The sequence below is a fragment of the Atractosteus spatula genome, chromosome 14 (assembly GCF_055471065.1).
Source record: "Atractosteus spatula isolate fAtrSpa1 chromosome 14, fAtrSpa1.hap1, whole genome shotgun sequence".
Taxonomy (NCBI): Eukaryota; Metazoa; Chordata; class Actinopteri; order Semionotiformes; family Lepisosteidae; genus Atractosteus; species Atractosteus spatula.
Genome location: NC_142719.1, coordinates 20,801,318 through 20,820,724, shown reverse-complemented (window position 1 = coordinate 20,820,724; position 19,407 = coordinate 20,801,318). Strand labels below are relative to the sequence as shown.

The 19,407-nt window shown below is 41.8% G+C and overlaps 2 protein-coding genes across 2 annotated transcripts; one reads left to right on the top strand and one right to left on the bottom strand.

Moving 5' to 3' along the window:
* Positions 1-365: 365 nt before the first annotated feature.
* qtrt1 (queuine tRNA-ribosyltransferase 1) lies at positions 366-14,877 on the bottom strand. Its single transcript, XM_088933066.1, has 10 exons — positions 14,561-14,877; positions 13,748-13,816; positions 12,578-12,716; positions 10,887-10,965; positions 7,939-8,054; positions 7,076-7,214; positions 5,091-5,166; positions 2,717-2,826; positions 1,694-1,778; positions 366-1,137 (listed from the first exon to the last, which is right to left on the bottom strand). Exons 1-10 carry the CDS (start codon positions 14,852-14,854, stop codon positions 985-987), a joined length of 1,260 nt encoding a protein of 419 aa, XP_088789192.1. The 5' UTR covers positions 14,855-14,877; the 3' UTR covers positions 366-984.
* Positions 14,878-16,699: 1,822 nt separating this feature from the next.
* On the top strand, positions 16,700-19,407 carry LOC148820894 (uncharacterized). Its single transcript, XM_088931706.1, has 3 exons — positions 16,700-16,889; positions 17,416-17,554; positions 18,975-19,407. Exons 1-3 carry the CDS (start codon positions 16,700-16,702, stop codon positions 19,336-19,338), a joined length of 693 nt encoding a protein of 230 aa, XP_088787832.1. The 3' UTR covers positions 19,339-19,407.

Here is a 19,407-nt window from a genome sequence, read left to right as displayed (position 1 = left end):
CACAAGGATGTTTGGAAACTTGCTCAGGGTGACAAAGCAGAAAATCAGCAGCACAGCAGTCGCTTGACTCCATGCCTGTTGCCTCAAACTGAGGAACATCCAACTTTCCTGAAAAGGATTTTTAATGAAGGTATTGAGATCATCTGATCAGGGCATGGTTCAGGGTGCAAAGTCTTGCAAATGGGCTTCCGTACCATGAATGACAATATTTGTGTCCCCCTACACATATAGTACACACTCACTACCTAGCCATGTCTAAACACACATCCAGAGTGTGCCAAATAGAGCATGGAGAACAGGACATACAGTAGATCGTCCCACAAAACTAGAGAAACTACAATCTGTAAAAAAGAGGACTTTCTGCATTTTCTTACAGGTAAGGTACAATATATTGAACAGTACATGAAGAAATAAATAATTAACAGACAAGATGAGAAAACACTGCGTTAACTTTTTTACATTCTGGTAGTCTTTAATGTTGGAGCTATACCTAAGCCTCATTAAATTTTCCCCCTAATACATTTTTTAAACAGTACTGTTTACAAGTGAATATTTACAATATTCCACTAACTCCTGAAGGTCTGAGTAAAAAAAGTAGAATCTTAGAAGAAGTTGGGGCATTTAGTTATTATTGAAAATGTGACATTTTATTTTGCACAAGTAAAATATCCATTATATAAATAAAAGTTAATTATAAAAAGGAAGTTAAAAATTTAAAAAGGTGTGGTCACAGAGTCTGAGAAATTACTTACAAGTGCAACTTGCTTTCATTTCATTGACTTAGCCTTCCAGCATCAAGGTGGTCTCAATGTCTCCCTTGAGGTATTTTTTGGTTAAAATAACAAATTGTTCTCTAAAAAAAGAACAGGACAGGTCTTGCTTTTAAGTCTGAGATCACATCCAGTCTGAGATTCAGACCACAGGCCAGTTTTATACCAGTATTGTCCTCTTTTCTCACTACCAATGATCCCCTGCTCGTTGCCCTTAGTCCAGGGTGATGTTCACTGATGCCAGGGCTTCCACTGCCCAGGAAGGATAGTCCTCCTTGGAATTGTACATGCGTGCCATGAAGCTCCGTACAAACTGAGGGAAGCACTGCTCCACGATACTCTGCCTCACGGAACGCATCAGGGAAAGCTTAAAACAGGGGAGCGCACAGGTGATCAGAATGAAGGATCCAGGGGTTTCACAGATCCAGACAACACACAAGCCCCAATTTTGCAGATGCATCCATAGAATTTCTATAAAGACTGTTGTAAAGTATTACAACATTACAGATTTTATATTTTTCAGTGATTGTCAAACTAGCCATTGAAGTCTATTTTCACTCTGGAAGAGCCAGATAAGTATCACTAATATACAACCTCACTTTACTTCCTCTCATGTAGATTTAATTTAGTGTGATGCTAATCTTCTCCCCTCATATGAGAAGCTCAGCAGTCCCATTCATTTTGAAACAAATACCAATTTCTACTAGTAATGCAGACAACAATTTAACAGTGTGGTCTACAAAACAAGCAAGCCATGAATTCAAAATGTGAAAAAGAAAACATTCATGTCAAATCAAAAAACCTATAAGTACATCAATATCTTCTAAGGGGTAAGACTAACAAGACCTTTTTATGTTTTACCCTAAATTGAGAGGTGACACTAAGGCAGTAGACTGCAATGGGACTCCCACAGAAACACCTACCTGATATGCAATATTGTGAACCGTTATGTGGTGCAGGGCAGCTGTATCTGCCTTAAACAAGGCATGAAGGAAAGCTCGACTGTACCTGCAGAAGAAACACACATTCTGCAACTCTGCAAATGTTTCTGCTGTGCTCATGCTAAAAGAGAGGACATGAGAACAGTGGTTCTTAACCTTTAGTGCACTCTGTACCCCTTCGGTTCTCTAAATGTGTTCACACACTCCTTATTCATCTATGAATTGGCTTCATCAGTCTGTTCTTTTCCCCACTGATAGCAGATGTGTGGTGAGCGTACTGGTGCACTATGGCTGTTGTTGCATCATCCAGGTGGGTGCTGCACTTTGGTGGTGGAGGGGAGTCCTCACTACCTGTCAAGTGCTTTGACTGAAGTGTCCAGATAAGCACTATATAAGTGTAAGGAATTATTATTAAATAATAGCTATAATAATTGAAGTAGGTCAGTTCCTTAAACCTAAGATATCTCATAACTATAGAATTAAAGGGACAGAATAACATATCCCATTTATTTTCACAGTACAATTAAGAAGACATAAAGAAGTACACCCTTTTTAAAGTTGACCTTAAATACCTGAATTTCATGAACCAAAGTAGTTACTTTTGTACTTATGTGCCCATGTTTAACGTGTGTTTTTAAAGATTTAACTTCTAAAACATTTTGGCATGTCAAACACCCCTATGAAGGGGTTTATGCAACCCAGGTTAAGAAACACAAGTAACACAACCATTCTATTTCTCTAGAAACTGTGCACAGTTATGGAACATATACAGGGGTAATTGTGAAGAAATACTGTAGATGCTACACAAAAGAGAATGAATGACAATTTGAGTCTTTTTCATGTTCCTACATTTCATACAAGTATATACATCAGGCCCTGCAGGATGCACATAGCTAAGGTATCAGATTCTGTGTGGTTTGTGTGTCCTCCATTTTGTTCCAAGTGCAAGGTGATGCAAGTCCAAAATGGCAGGGCTCTAAATGTAGAAATGTTAGTTCTTCTCACCTCCTGCAGGTGGCACACTCACAGTCGGGGTCAATAGGTTGGAAGTCTTTGGCAAACTGCTTGTGTTTGAGCTGCAGGGACCCCCAAGGCACGAGCGCAGAGCCGAACCTCTGTAACAACAGCCCGAGGGTGGGTTATCAAACAGCGATGCATGGTAAAACTCTCTCTAACCGAGCAAAATCTGAACTGCCCTCTCGCATTTAGATCAGTGTAGCCCTATCAAGCTAGGGAGGACTGGTTGGCTCTGCAGCACTCCTTTAATACATAATGCATATGAACTTTCTCTAGAAGTGTAACCTTCACCTGAATTGTCTCCTTTGCTGTAATGATCTGCATACAACAATGGTGCTCAAAAATCATGTAGTTAGACAAGATTCTTACTGTACAGCAGTTTACTACATTTCAGGCTACAGGGTGTGTCAATTTCTGTACATACTGAAGTAATTGAGAAATAAACCAATATATTTTAATTGGATCACTACTCCTCCTGTTGGTCTGTACCAGAGATCTGTAGCTCCTATCCTGAAGAATCTTATTTTATGATTTTCATTCCAGCCAAGTTCTGAATGATTTAACTGGATTAATCACGTTATGAGGGGATAATATACTTCCGATATCTCTGCTCACTGACCACTTAAAGCTGTCATTAAATGCTTAGCAGGGTCTGTATCTCCATTAATCCGTGCCAGTTTAATTAAACAAAACATGCTTGAATTATCCAATATCAAACATTGACTTATATAAAAGCCATATATGAAATTGACCAAATCTGACATGAATCTAACTGCCAAGGAAATGGAGTCTTGTCTGATCCCATAGGTAGATGCCCTATTACGGGTTTGATGCTCAAGTAACATGCCAGTTTTTCACAAAGCTGCCTCATTCCTCTTTCACATCAACTCATCACTTTGTTATTTTATTCACTCTTTATGCTCATTTGTAGAAGTCTCCGGAAAGGCTTTCCATATTTCATTATACAGGATGCCAAACTCCACCAGAGGAGGAACTCCCTCCACAATCTGCAATAGAAACGCTTTGTCCGTCTCAGCTGGATTCAGAACAGATGGTGCTAGTTGTTGACCGCAGCTTCACAGGAGGGCTGACTGGTGAAAACCGAATGTCAGCACCCAGAGGCCCTACACTTATTATTCTTTGCAGACACATGCAGTACAGCAGTGTAGATTGACAACATTACCTTTGGGAGACCTGAGGCTTAAACCGTGCTATTCTTACAGGGGAGTGGAGAAAACAGCATTCTGTGCAGAAGATCAATTGCAATTATTCATTAATAAACCACAAGCAACACCAGCCTCAAAATGTGAAGAATGAACATTTAAGAATTGCATTAAATTATTATTTGATTGGCATATTTCTGAGAGAGCATTAGAATGACCCTGAGAGAGGTGGTCCATGCTTTAAATAAAAGAATGGATTTACAGTCAAAGGAAGTAATGGCAACAGTATATAATGTGAAAATTGCAGAATTCAATTGAGAAAATAAGTGCACTGAAGAAAGGACTCACTGGTAAAACCTTTATTTGTACACACGTTCATAACATAAAAAATGTGTTAGTGTGCAATTTAAAGAAGAGCACACAACATTTCTCAGACTTAACTTTTATATATCCACCTATACTGACAAGTTAAAGGAACTTGGTTATCTTTTGTCCTGAACATAAGACTATAAGGGGGGAGGAAGTTAATAGAGAAGTATTTAAAGTACTTCTGCAAAGTATTTAAGTCACTCCAAAGATCGACTTCAGGACCAACAGTAAAATTAGCACAGAAGATTGTTAGTACAGTAAGTCAGAAAGACAACATATCGAAAAGTTACGCTTGTTTAAAGGCCTCTCTTGCCAATACTATCAGCAAAATCCTTTCAAGCTGCATGCAGCTAATTCTTGCTTTGATCAAAGTGGATATGCAGGAGGTGGATTAGTGGTGGGCCAGGGTAATTAAACAATAATTTTTGAAATTCCAATCAGACAGAGAAGACTTTCCAGTCCCAGTCCTGATCTGGAAAACAAATGTTTTCTGATTTTCATTCCAGGTGAATTCAATGTAACCTTTACTCAACAACAGATCTTCTATTTCAGCCCTTTTTAATTGTTTATCCCTCAAACCTACAGGACATTTCAAGTTTCCAAGACACCCCCTGTATAACTTGAAATGTGCAACTTCTTAGGAGCCGTTTTCAAGTTTTTATCAGAAAAATATTCTGCCAAAAGGCTAAACGCTCAGATGGAATTAATACACATAGAAGAAAGAAATCAATGCAGATCGATTGAAGAAACTCTGAGTTTAAAAAAAAGCACAAAAAAACTGGATCATGTTGTTCATTTAAAATGCTCCTAAAAGAGAAGACTTTACTCACAGCAGTGCGTGTAGGAAAGACACAGTCAAACATGTCACAGCCGAGGGCGACACACACCACCAGATCAGTGGCATACCTGAGAAAAAGAGAACAAACATGGGTTGGGTCTCCATCTTCACTGAACAACAATGAAGATCCTCTCCTCCACTAACACCCCTGGCTTCTGTGATTAAGCCATTGTGGTTTATCACCGGTAACCAAGCAAAAGGGGGCTCCCACAATTAAAGGGTTGTGGGAGTGTGGAACAAACTATCCATACGTTTTTGAAGTCAAAACCCTGGTTTCTTTCAAGAAATTACTGGTTTAAGATCCTTGGATCAATGAACCACTAACTCATTGTAATTATTAGTCTAGAATGGCCTCTTTTCATTTCTAATTTTTCTTATGTTCTTAACCTCTAGTCTAACATGTTCAGAAAATGAACCTCAATGCTCAACCCGGAAGCCAAAACACACGTTTTCAAGGCTGCTTTTCCAACAAAGATGGGAGAGAACAAAGTAATGTAGCCAATTCATAGAGGGGGATTATTAGGAGGCACGGGAAATTTGGCCAGGAAGCCGGGGTTACACCCCTACTCTTTTAGAGAAACACCCTGGGATTTTTAATGACCACAGAGAGTCAGGACCTCGGTTTTACGTCTCATCCGAAAGACGGCGTTTGTTTACAGTATAGTGTCCCCGTCACTATACTGGGGCATTAGGACCCACATGGACCGCAGGGTGAGCGCCCTCCTGCTGGCATACTGACTTGGTTCTAAGAAGTGCAATTCAATTGCTTTTCCGCATTCACTGACTACTCTTTTTCTGCCTATTAATAGCAGAATATCAACCCACTTTTCCATTAAAATACCTATTTAAACCAAATTATTGTCTTTTACTGGGTGTGTATAGGATTTCCAAATCATTGCATTATTGCAAAAACTGTGTGTTGTTCCCTTTGCCGTCTGAAAGCACTCAATACATGCTTTATGTGTGCCACTAACTCACATCTATACACAACCCTTATGTCCACAGTGCTCAAACAACAACACAACTGCCTTTCACTGTCTCATTAGGTCCTTATGTTAGCATTGAACATCAACACTGAACCCAACACTGATTTCCAAGATCTTTCAAAATCAGTACATTTGTTCAAAACAAGAAAACAATCTGACTTCACAGCAGTTTGATCCAAATACAGGAAGCTGGTACTCTTCTCACATAAGCACCAGAAGCTGAACATTTTAGGCCTGATTGCCTTATTTTGAGGACAGTTGCACAGGCAAAACACATTAACACAGTCCAACACTGAGCTTTTCAGCTTCATCAGTACAAGGGAACAAGTAATAGGTTTATTATAGATGCTCCATGTCCGAAACATTTGTGCTTTCTTTCTTCTCTTTTCAGCATGGAATAAACCTATTTCTTGTTCCTTGACGCAGCTACCCACCTGAACTTCATCAGTACAATGTGTGCAACATTTTGCAGCTTTGTAAACAGGCCAAAATGTCATTTCAGGTGAGCTTTTACTTACAATTTTGCAGCCAATAATGAATACCATTTATTATAATAAAAATGACATGTATTACATACTGCACTACACAGCAGATAAGGTGGGGAAGTGAGATACTGCTTTACCAGTTGTTTTAAGGGGGGAAATTTAGGTAGGTCTCATGAAGCAAGTCTAAAGTGGAATTTAGCCAGAACATCAGGGGTTAAAACCCCAACTCTTACGAGCAGTGCCATGGGATCAAGTAGTCAGAACCTCACTGTAAATCTCAGGGAGGGTCTCCTACAGCACCATGTCACAATGATGCCGTATATACAGTATAACTCCTCTTATAGCACAAAAGGGACCCGAATTCCCTCAGAATCCAAGAGAATTCCTTGTCAGATCTCAAATGAAATCTGTTACCCTCTTGTGCAGTACAGAGAGTCAGTGGAGATGAATGGCTCTTTCCATAACATCCTTCTCTGTATCAAAATGAAACACGCTGAGCTCAGTACCCGACTCCCATGAGGTATCGAGGCTTCTCCCGGGGCAGGTGGTCTGTGCTGAGCGTCACCATCTTCCAGAAATCGTCCTTCTCTTCTCCCCCGCTGAGCCCACCGACGGCGAATCCTGGCACGTCCCGCTTCGTCATTTCTGCTCCAAACGACACAACAGACCAGAGCGCACACAGGTTAAGGGCAATTTTCCAGCTTATTTATTCAAACTGTAGTTCCACACTCCTGAAGTACAAAATTACGCAATAGAACAAGGAAGAGGCATGTGATATAAAAACACAACAAAAATGAACCTATCTGTACAAAGAACTTGCAGAGACAGGAGCTGGAAAACCAGAAAGTGATCTACAAGATGCTTGTGGAGTAAGTCAACTATTCAAACATCCATCTACACATTTTCTAAGCACTTTTTTCTAACATGGTCAGGGTGGCCTGGAGCCTATCTTGATAAGCTCCAGGCACAAGCTGGACAGACAGCAGACAAGACACACACACTCACAGGACCAATTTTCCCATAAGCCAATTAACTTAGCAGTGTATTTTTGGACTATTGGAGGACATCAGTGCAACTAAAGGAAGCCTACAGGAACACAGGGAGAACATACAAATTCGACACAGATAGCACTCCATATCAGGTAAGATATTAGTCTCACTCATTTATAACTATTTGTTCCATACTGAGTCGATGTGTGTGTCTGACCCAGACTGAAAAACGTACACAACATTCCAAAAAGAAGTCACGTTCCTTATGGACCCGGTTGACCAAGAAGCATGTGTTGCTCCAGTGCCAAGAATATAGTGATTCAGTTGTCTGAATAAGCCTCCCAAACTGAAAAGCAGACTGTACTTCTTGAAATGGGTACCTTCAAGGCATTTTTTGCGGAGGTCAGCGTTCAATCCACCTTGGATGATGGCGAAAAGATTCTGCCTCTCTGGGTTTTTGTTGGCTTTTATGCAACGATCCAGCCATCGGATAGACCTGGAAGAGGAAGAGGAAGATCATTCCTGGTCAACAGATAACAATGATGGCAACATTACTTGACAAAATTAGCAGTTATTCCCTCCCACAGCCAAAAACATACTGTTAGGTTAACTGGCTTCTGGGAAAATTGGCCCTGGTGTGAGTGTATCTGTGTGAGCCCTGTGATATACCGGCATCTCATCCAGGGTGCATCCTGCCTTTAGCTCGTTGTTTGCCAGTTAGGCTGTGTTCCCCGCGATCCTGTATTTGAAAAAAATATTTGAAAATGGACAGATAGACTTAAGATGAAGACAAACCCTGCATCTTCATCATATGGCCTCTTGTGAGATCCAGTATAGACTACACACATCCAAGTGTATACTCGCCTGCAATTCCGCTGCAACCGCATTCTGGATAGTCATCACCGTTTATTGTACGAAATGATGGAGATATATTTTTTTTAACTTTACTGCTATTTTGTCTCTCTTGTTTGTACTGTTATGTAGCCACAATGTCTCAATCCTGCTTTCTACTGGTTTGTCAGCCATCTTGTGAGGTTACAGACTCCAACTCTTTCTGAGCTGAGATGGAGTCTTGTCCTGTCCACTAGGGGGAGCCAGAGGCAGGGATAAGAGCTTTTATCCCAGCACTCATGCTCATGTAATTTAGTCTGCTTTTAACTTGGGTAAGTGCTTCCACTAACAACTAGACTCACTCTGAGCTGTTTTTACCTGCATAGTAGGGTTGTTATGCATTAGGCAGTTTGGTTTGTGAACATTTCTTTAAAAAAAATCAAATATCTTTTTGAACACCTTTCCAAAAAAAATGCTCTTTTTATAATCTTAGCAATACTCCCTGTTGCTACCACAGGCTAAATTATACCAGCTTATGCAGACAAGCAACAAAAGTAGTAGGATTATTGTCAACTGAACGCTGTTACTGAGATGAATTGGCAGGCAACAGAGAAGCTCTGTACTTAGGAAGAACTCTTCTGACTGCACAGTGGTGATTAAATGGTGTAATATTTCAGCAGATCGATGCACTGCCTGAGCCAAGTTTAATGCATCCCATGCAAGATATGTACTGCAGAGCCACTGTGATGAAGTACTTCTGTATTCTAGGCCACTCCTGTGTACTGTACGGAAAGGTGACTGAATGAATATTCCCACCCCAAATTAAAACTGAACAATTGAATTGCTTTAAGTATTTAATTTCCTATTAATCTAGAAAATACATTAACGCTACATTTCTGTAAATATGTATCTCTTCTGTGTAAAACTCAACTGATGAAAGGTGTTGAGGAGTGCTAGGAATTATAAACACGACATATTTTACCCTTACCACATTAGTTGAATTTATACTATATACCTACAACATTCTTATTTTGTCATAACTCATATTTTACAATATGGAAAGGTAATACCATTCACACTGTTGTAACCAGCAGTGCCCTCTTTATTGTGCTATCAGTTATTAGGGTCAATTTATTTCATGGTGTGATGGTGCCTCCACGCAGCACATATACAGGCTTATGATATAGCCCAAAGGATCTTAATGCTGCCCACAAGGCTCATCGTGATCTTTACATGAACACCTTCAATAATAATAATAATAATAATAATAATAATAATAATAATAATAATAATAATAATAATTGCTTACACTTATATAGCGCTTTTCTGGACACTCCACTCAAAGCGCTTTACAGGTAATGGGGACTCCCCTCCACCACCACCAATGTGCAGCATCCACCTGGATGATGCGACGGCAGCCATAGTGCACCAGAACGCTCACCACACATCAGCTATCAGTGGGGAGGAGAGCAGAGTAAAGAAGCCAATTCATAGATGGGGATTATTAGGAGGCCATGATTGGTAAGGGCCAATGGGAAATTTGGCCAGGACGCCGGGGTTACACCCCTACTCTTTTCGAGAAACACCCTGGGATTTTTTAATGACCACAGAGAGTCAGGACCTCAGTTTTACGTCTCATCCGAAGGACGGCGGCTGTTTACAGTATAGTGTAACCATCACTATACTGGGGCATTAGGACCCACATGGACCGCAGGGTGAGCACCCCCTGCTGGCCCCACTAACACCTCTTCCAGCAGCAACCTTAGTTTTTCCCAGGAGGTCACTCATCCAGGTACTGACCAGGCTCACACCTGGTTAGCTTCAGTGGGTTGCCAGTTGTGAGTTGCAGGGTGATATGGCTGCTAATAAAAACAATCCTAAAGGAGAAGTTAGTATTTTAATAACAACTTCCTTAAAATACAGTATGTAAATTCAGTCACTTCCTGGATGTACTGTAACTGAAAGTTTTTTGGCAAAGGAAGGCTCACAAAATAATATTTCATTTACTGGGGTATGAAAAAATCGTGCACATATTCTATTGATGCAAACACTACTAAAAGTCATACAAGTCTTTAGCTCCAAACTTCCATCCATCCATTTTCTTACCATGATTGTCCAATAAAGCATTGAGGAGGAGCCGGAGCCTATCCCAGCAAGCAACAGGCACAAGGCAGGGTACACCCTGGACGGGATGTCATTCCATCGCAGGGCAGACACTCACACCAGAACCAATTTATCAGTACAAAATTAACCTACCAGTACATATTTGAACTGTGGGAGCAAACCAGAGCACCAAGAGGAAACCCACACAAACATAAGGAGAATATACAAATTCCGCTTCAAAATAAAATGTGGCCTGTACAACAGCCAGAATAATTATCAACATGGTAGACAATGAACTGAATGGTAACCTTAACTTCAGAGGTTTCCAGTCCACGGTATCTGTATTGTTCAGCAACTGTGCTTCTCAAGTATATTGTACTATATTGTACCATACCTATACATGGCTTCCTCAACACGGGGCCCAGTCACAGTGCTGCTGACCACATCATCCAACTGCATCATGATGTCTGACCCTGGAGAAACACGAGCATGGGCATTCACCACTGCTTATCGTCAGTGTGTCCACATTATAAACGAGGCACAACAATCCATAGCCCAGTGAAGGAGGTGTAAGGTTAAGGACAACTATGCTTCATTCCAAGATTAACAGGTGTTTGTGGGTTTAACAGAAGAACAGAAAAAATGAAAAAAGAGAGTGCTATTCACCCCATCTTGTTTGGAAGTTTTGTGGTTCAGTAAATTTTCCACATGTCTCCTCTGGTTTGAGTTTCACTGTCCATTGAAGAAGTCCTCTAGGTTGACTGTGTGAATCAGAAATACTTGTATGAAGTCCCCTCATAGTGGGTATTAATCTAGCTGCTACTTGATGAATTCAATGTTGGTTTCTGCCACCTGGCTAGGAGGCCCATTTCAGACACCCACAGCTCTTTGTGTAAAGGCGTATTTCATTCTAACCATCTTCAATAAACTTAATTTTATCTTCCGATTATGACCTTGTGTCCTTATTTAAATAGTGAGTGTCAACTAATCCCATGTGGAATATATCCATCCCAAAACAGCTCAATAGCAAAACATAATAATTAACAAAAAACATTGTGTTTGGTTTATATAGAAGCATATGTAATAAATACACGTTACATGACAGCTATATTTTACTAAACTCAGGTAGTAGCTGGGTTGACCAGTTACCTGTTCAGCCCATCACACAATGCATCTGAGACTTCAAGACAAAAATGCAGCTGAAAATCAAAAACCTTATTTCACTGCTACAATAAACAAAGCTAGGCAAGTTGTTCCTGAACAAAACAAAGCCAAAATCTTTAGCTGTTTTTATGTGCAGGGGATTCTGAGCTAAGACATAAAAGGAAATCAATTCACAGTGGAATGATTTTGCTTGCTTTCACTCCTTCTAAATAATAATAATCCTTACACTTATAGCATTTCTCTGGGCATCAACTCAAAGCACTTTACAAGTAATGGGGACTCCACTCCATCACCACCAATGTGTAGCACCACCTGGATGATGTGACAGCAGCCAAAGTGCTTCAGTATATTCACCATACATCAGCTATCAGTTGTGAGGAGAACAGAGTGATGAAGCCAGTTCATAGATGGGGATTATTAGGAGGCTATGATTGCTAAAGGCCAGGGAGAAATTTGCCCAGAACACCAGGGGACCACCCCTTCTCTTTTCAAGAAATATCCTTGGATTTTTAATGACAACATAGTCAGGATCTCAGTTTTACGCGTTTTTTGAAAATGGCACTTATTTTTCAGTATAGCGTCCAATTACTATACTAGGGCATTAAGACCCACACAGAGACTGCAGGGTGAGCACCCCATACTGGCCCCACTAACACCTCTTCCAGCAGCAACCTTAGCTTTCCCAAGAGGTCTCCCATCCACGTACGTGAGCCAGGCTCATACTAGCTTAATTAGTGGCTTGCCAGTTGTGTGTTTAGGGTGATATGATTTCTTGCTCTACATACTGTATACATTACCGTTCTCTTCTGCAAAAGTGAGTCTTGAGTTTTAATCTCAGACAAGCTTTTTTTTGGTACTTTGTTCTGCAAAAGGCTTTATGCCTGTATGCCAAAGAGCTTTGGCGCATGAGACTAAATTTACCCAGGGCGTTCTGGATGCTGATGGACTCCTCGGGAGTGAGCAGGATTTCTTTGCCATCATAAGGAGAACGGAATCGCACCCCTTCTTCCGTCACCTCAGACAGCTCCACCAGAGACACCATCTGGAAACCACCACTATCCTGAACAAAGCAGAGGACAGGCGGGAGGGACTCATTAGCATGGCTGTGCACTGCAATCATTGAAAGAGGTTCCATTCCCTTGGCAGCAGTATAAAATGCTCCACAGTCTTGATTAATCCAGAATGAGTTTCAGTTGCATAGAGGGAGAAAGCCTCAGCCCTTACTGGAAACTACATATTATTATTATTATTATAATTAATTAATAATTAATAACTGCTTACACTTATATAGCGCTTTTCTGGACACTCCACTCAAGAGTGCTTTACAGGTAATGGAGACTCCCCACCACCACCAATGTGCAGCATCCACCTGGATGATGTGACGGCAGCCATAGTGCACCAGAACACTCACCACACATCAGCTATCAGTGGGGAGGACAGCAGGGTAAAGAAGCCATTTAATAGATGGGGATAGATTCATATATGAGAGGGATTGTACTAGTAACACACTGCCACTGAAGGATGCAGGATGCCCAAACATTACATGGTATAAAAGAGACTTCTGCGATTTGCAGTGAGAGCTAGCCATTCGTCCAGGATCATTATCGGTATGGATTTCTCTGCCTTTTTTATGGTGGATTTAAAAGGTCGTGCCAATGGTCAGTGGGTCTGACAAGGTTTGAAATCACGACTGGATGAAGGTAAATGTTAGGTCAAAAGGCAAAAACATAATGGACTCTTTAACAGTATAGTGTCATTTTAAGATCACCTGAAACTGATTTTTTGTGAAAGTGTGGAACAAGCTGCTTATGTGGAAGTGCATTGCAAAGCAAGATTTGGAGGCAGTTTACCCAAAGAATGGTGAGAGTATGGATCAAGCTACCCAGCCATGTGGTGGAAGCTGAAACTTTGGCTTCCTGCCATGAACAGCTGAATGAGATCCTGGGATCAGTTACCTACTAAAAAATGGGCCAGATGGGCCGCACAGCCTTATCATATTCTTAATTCCTTCTGTGGACTTAACTGGAAAAAATCTTAAAAAGAAAGACAACGCAGTTCCAGGCTCTTCTTTATTAGTATGAGTTATCTTACCGTCAGTAAGTTACGTTTCCAGTTCATAAACCCATGCAGGCCATTAGCCTTCTTGATAAGATCTGGTCCCTGGAAGAAAAGCACAGGTCATCTATTTTAAGGCGCATAATACAGTTTCCAAAGCAGTTCTTTGTGGTGGTCAAATATTTTACCGTGCAGCATCTGTTACAAAACAACATACAGTATATATACCTGTTGTCTTCTTTAAAACCTTCAAAGGTATTTTTTTCTTTTTTCTTCAAAAACATAACAAACGTCCTCAGCATTTCCATTCATAAATGTCCTTTATTCAGACATCTAAGACAGGTCACCACCATGTAGACTGAATGAAAGACCAGTCATTAAATACGGATGAATTTATTTTGTTAATTGAAAAGCTGGTGTCACTTTCCATGCACACAACGTTTTTTTACAACAAAGATTTTGGATATCTGTGTGCTTGTCTTACTGTGGTATTTCATCCACCAAAACGACACCAGTTTCTGCCCTTTCATAAACACGAATTTCAGGCAATTATTGCTGTCATACATTCTACTGCAGGATGCAGCTTTTACTCTTTTTCCTTTTTTTCCCACTGAATTCACTGTGTAACGTGATACGGGGGTTTATTTATTTAGATCGCACTGCTATATTTCATTGTCATTTACATTGGTGTTTATAGTTTTATTTATATTTTCAACTTTGGAAAGTTTTGAAGATAAATGCACTTTTTAACTCGAGTTAACGCTGTTGCACCTGAGCTCGTACATGCACAATGTACGATTTTTGACAACTCGTAAGGCAAAAGCCAGATCTGTGCCGCTGCACACGTACCGGTCTCATACCCAAGTGATACGTATTTCCCAGACAGATCTGACATCCCAGAGCTTCTAGTTGGTCCACGGTGATCCCTTTCATCGTGCCCTGCGTGCCAACCGGCATGAATACCGGCGTGTTGACCGTGCAGTGCGGCAGGGAGAGGTCGCAGGCCCGGGCTTTGCTCACCGGACACTCAGCCACTATACGGAGAGTTAGTGGAGACCCTGCAAAAGCTCTCCCGGTTGCGAGAGCAGAGTTAACAGCCCCCATGCCGTCTAAACATTGTGCAGACACTCCAACAGCTGCCATGCTGGAAAGAACGCGTCACGACTGGGGGAGGAACCGGAAGGCGAACAATTACGCATGTGCGTCTGCTACCAACAGTAGGGTGCTAATGTCACAAAAAGAGGCTATTTTGCTGAATTCCGCTATGGAAAATGTGTTGTTAAATTGCCCATGTATATTTTACCACGTGGTACAACGAAGGTGATAATAGTTTTCGAACTGGAAAGTGTAAAAAAAAGTTTCCATTTAAATTCCGACTACGAGAGCACCCATAACACTGCATCCGATTTACGTACACAGGCGCATCTGAGTTTCCTTCAGACAAGATTTAAAATGTAAAAAGGAGTGTGCTTATCTTAAACCTTACATTATTATATCTTAGTATAAAGCATTGAAAACCGCATTTTGCGTTTTGCAAAATCATAGATTATACAAAGAAGGTGTCAGTTCGCCGTTCACCAACGTTGGTTGCATATCAGCTCTCGAGTATGTCCACAAGCATAATAACCTCGCATTTATCACAGGCTTATGCTTTAAAAAAATGGTTAAACATAAACTACCAGTTTTGTTTTGTACTGAACACAAAGTCAGATAACATGTCACTGCTGCTACAATACACAAGCCCTTGACATTTCAAAGTTATTTACAACCTTTTAATGTAATAACACGCTTTTTTGTCATTTATTAATAATATTACAACGTGAAATGAACTATTTTCATGAAGACACGCCGAACAGGTCCCGTGGGCTTTTATTTTGCGCTTTAACTAAACAACCCTGAAACAGCCAGAGCAGTCAAACTAATTAGCGAAACTAATTACCAAACATACATAGGTCAACAAATGTTTTCATATCTTGCCAACACATATCGAAACCTTTCCGCCTTATCTGCAATTAAGTCCGCACCTATAAAATGTGGATTATTCTGTTACCGGAGACAGAAGGGTGGTGTCAAACTATCAGATCACCTGTCCCTCATAAGCCGCAGTTTCTCTTCCTGGGTATAGTAATGAATGTATTTTATTGCTACAGCATCAAACTAGCCGACAAGTCTTCGTGTGTAGGTGACACACAGCTAGTGATCGCCATCACGCAGCGTGTGAGAAGAGCGTCCCGTTGAGAAGCTGAAAAGTGGAGGCGCCCTTTACATTGGACACCGCACAGATTCGGAGCAGGTAAACAGGAGTCGAGAGAGCTTGAATGTACCTCTTAACCTCTGCATTAAGAAACAAAGGCTGCTCTTGCAGTATCGTTTCGTTTGTTTCTTCGATACTCATAACCCAGATTTGAGTAGAACTGAGGTCTGAGGTTCGATTCCTCGGCTGGGACGGGTTCAATGTAGAAGTTGCGCCTTTTCCACTTGGCCACGTGGGTTTTTTCTGGGCATGCTGCTTAGGTTAATTGGTGTCTATAATTTGTAAATGCGTGTGCTGTGCGATTAACGGGGTGCAAATCGTATCATGCATTGGTCCCCTTGTCAACCGTATTAGGTTCTGCGATACTGCAACGGACTGAACTGTTCTTGAAAATTGACTAACATAATTTACTCGAATTTAAGATTGAGTCGTTTCCCACTTTATACCGTGATTACAGTTGGTAATATCGTGTAATAATGTTGGAACACTAAGATTCCTAGCCTGAAGCTATCGCTACCTGACATTTAAAAGCGGTGAAACTTTCTTAGATCATCAATATCATTTTCACCATTTCCAAAAACTGAATGTCCATTTAAGTGACCTCGAAATAAACAGGCGACAATTTGATAGTTTTTTTTCTCCCCCGCATGCCGTCCTGAACTATGGAGGCTGATGGCGGACTAGCTAAGCATTTTCAACAGCTGTTTTTTTTTTACGTGCGGCTAGACTTGCCGATGCCTCTGACCCCAGGCATGCCCGTGGTGCGGCCCAGTCGCGTGGAGCTGGCGGAGCGGCAGAACAAGCAGGCCGAGGAGAGGCTGAGCCGCCACCTGAGCGCCATGGACCTCCGCTGCAGCCGCCAGCTCGCCCAGCTCCAGGAGCAGAAGAGGAGACTGAGCGCAGAGCTCTGCAGCACCAGATGCGGTGAGCGATGCGGATGGGGCCATGAACAACAGTATCAATACGAGCTATTGTTCACGCCGAGTTCACCATTCAATATGTGCTGCATTGAGTTCCCTATTCGATCCTATTATTCAGATTGATCTGACTATTCAGTAAGTGGTACCATGAAAACTGCTGTAGATTGCTGAAGTGTAGTAAACTCATAGGATATGGAGAAAAGGAACTGCCGTTTCGATCCCTTTTCACCAATATAACTTGTGGTTCAGGATAACTAGGTCAACATAAATTAAAGTTCACCTACTGTACCTGTAGGACTGATCCTTAGCAGTATTTACTCTGATAATCTGTGGCTAAAATCAAGAAAGAGTAGCAAAGCACAGTATATCCATCATAAATCATGGAGAGGCATTGAAAACTGATCCAGGCTATAGGAAACAGATGCATAAGAAAATGATGGGGAATTTCAGTGGATCTATACTGGGATAATTAGTCAGGAAGATGATCCTGAATAAAGAATGGGGTTTCTGTTGCCTCTTTCCTGCCCTAGACACCACTCCATCATTGGAGAACCTCCTGGTGGAGATGCCACCTGACCTGCCCAGGCCGATCCTCTCCCGAAAGCGCCTCTCCCTGCCCACCCTGCAGCTAGCATCCTCCCTCGTTGCGCCTGGCGATGGCCTGGCCAGGTGGGTGTTGCACTCTGGGAAGGAGAGGGGGCATCTGTTCGCACTTTCTGCCGTATGGAGTCCGTTTCCTTCTCCCCACTTTATATGCCCTCCACATGCCAGAAAATTGATTGTCGATGCACGACACCTGACCACAGGTGCCCTGCAGTGAAAAAGCATTAGTTCACTCTGCAGCCTGGGGTTGTGGGACAAAATCTGCAAGCTTGGCGCAGCAGATGACGGGAGATTTTAGATTCTTATTTCAACAAGGGTGCAACTGACTGGCTAGGGTGCACCCTGTCTTGTGCCCATTGCTTGCCGGGAAAAGGCTCTGGCTCCCCCGCAACCCCGAATCGGATTAAGCATTTAGAAAATGGACGGATATTTCAACAAGGAGGATTTTGTTTAGCAGCTTAGAGGTGTGTTGCAAAGCTTTTCAACATTTTAGTCACCCAAATGAGTCTTTGACTTGCTGCCTAAGGTGCAAGTCAGGTGGCTCAGGCTGCCCAGAATATTCCAAGTCTAATAGTAGTGGTGAGCTGAAGCTCCATGGCTGAAATGTTGTGTTTTCTTTCTTCTCTTTTCAGCATGGAATAAACCTATTACTTGTTCCTTTGCAGCCTATGCATGCTGACGTAGCTACCCACCTGAGCTGCTACTGTCCTTTGTTTGGGTGAAGTTTTGCTGTTTGTGCTGACCAATTGCCTGATAGCACAGTTATTGGCAGATGTAAAGTACAGTGGATATCAACAGTATTAACCCCCCCCCCCCTTTGACTTTCACACATTTTATTTTGTGACAATATAGAATTTCTTTTTTCCATTGATTGTCACAAAATACTTTATAATGCCAAATTGCAAACAAAATCTTCATATCCTCTTACACTAATTTATAAATATACAACAGAAAATACTGTATGTCTTAGCTGGCCTGGGAGTCCCCCAGGAGGATCTGGAAACTGTTGCTGGGAAAAGAGAAGCCTGCTCAGCCTGTTTCCACTGTATCCTTCACCAGGAAAAATGGTTAGAAAATGTGCCGAGATCAGATCCACCCATCCATTTTCTAACTGCATCTTTCAGTAGAGGGTTATGGTCTACCTAAATAGGCTCTGGTGGAACCAATTGTATTTAGAAGACACATAATTAGTTGGAGTCCACCTGTCTGCAGTTAAGGTGTTTCACATGAGGTTCAATGAGCTAATTCTGGGACCTCCTATCTCTTGGAGGTCCCACAATTAAATCCTTTTTCCAGGCACTCTATGGGCATACTTTTCATCTCTCAAGACGCTTGTACGCAATGAGTGCATTAAAAGTGGACAATCCAAAATAGGTTCCATCAAAATCAATTGGCAGGTTTAGATTTCTTTCCAAGTCAATTATCTCACGTCACTCACCTATGTTGGTTATTTCCGACTAACGCAAACTTTGCTCCACCTGGGCAGGCGGAACTCGGCCATCCCCATGCCGACTGACTTCCAGAAGCGCATGAGCTCCTTCCTCTCGGAGTTGGAGCAGCTCAAGAGAAAGGCGTTGTCGGAGCCAGGAGAGGAAGGGTGCGCTGAGGCCGGCGCCCTGGGAGAGGGGCAGGTGGAAGAGGGTGGGCCGAGCAAGGAGGAGCCCACGAGGCAGAGAGAACCCCACCCGGAGAGGGAGAGGCAGAAGGAGTTGGAATCTCTGGAAGAGACCTGGCAGCAGGTGCAAAAATGCCGTTACCTCCGCCATCGGGAAACTCCAGAGCAGGAAAGAGAATTAAGTCTGCAGGAGATCTTTAGTAAAGAGGGGATTTGTGGGGAGGATCAGGTGTAGGTCTGTGATCCATCCCTTCGCAGCTCTTGGATTTGTATGTAAAGAAAGCCTCATGCTGGAATCCTCCGT

Excerpts from the sequence above, each read along its gene's own strand:
- qtrt1 (XM_088933066.1), bottom strand. The coding sequence starts at position 14,854 with ATGGCAGCTGTTGGAGTGTCTGCACAATGTTTAGACGGCATGGGGGCT. Across the intron at positions 5,167-7,075 it reads CGATACCTCATGGGAGTCGG|GTATGCCACTGATCTGGTGG; the intron begins GTACTGAGCTCA and ends TCTTTTTCTCAG. Across the intron at positions 1,779-2,716 it reads GAGTGTGCCACCTGCAGGAG|GTACAGTCGAGCTTTCCTTC; the intron begins GTGAGAAGAACT and ends TTTCTTCTGCAG.
- LOC148820894 (XM_088931706.1), top strand. The coding sequence starts at position 16,700 with ATGCCTCTGACCCCAGGCATGCCCGTGGTGCGGCCCAGTCGCGTGGAG. Across the intron at positions 16,890-17,415 it reads GCTCTGCAGCACCAGATGCG|ACACCACTCCATCATTGGAG; the intron begins GTGAGCGATGCG and ends TTCCTGCCCTAG. Across the intron at positions 17,555-18,974 it reads CCTGGCGATGGCCTGGCCAG|GCGGAACTCGGCCATCCCCA; the intron begins GTGGGTGTTGCA and ends CCACCTGGGCAG.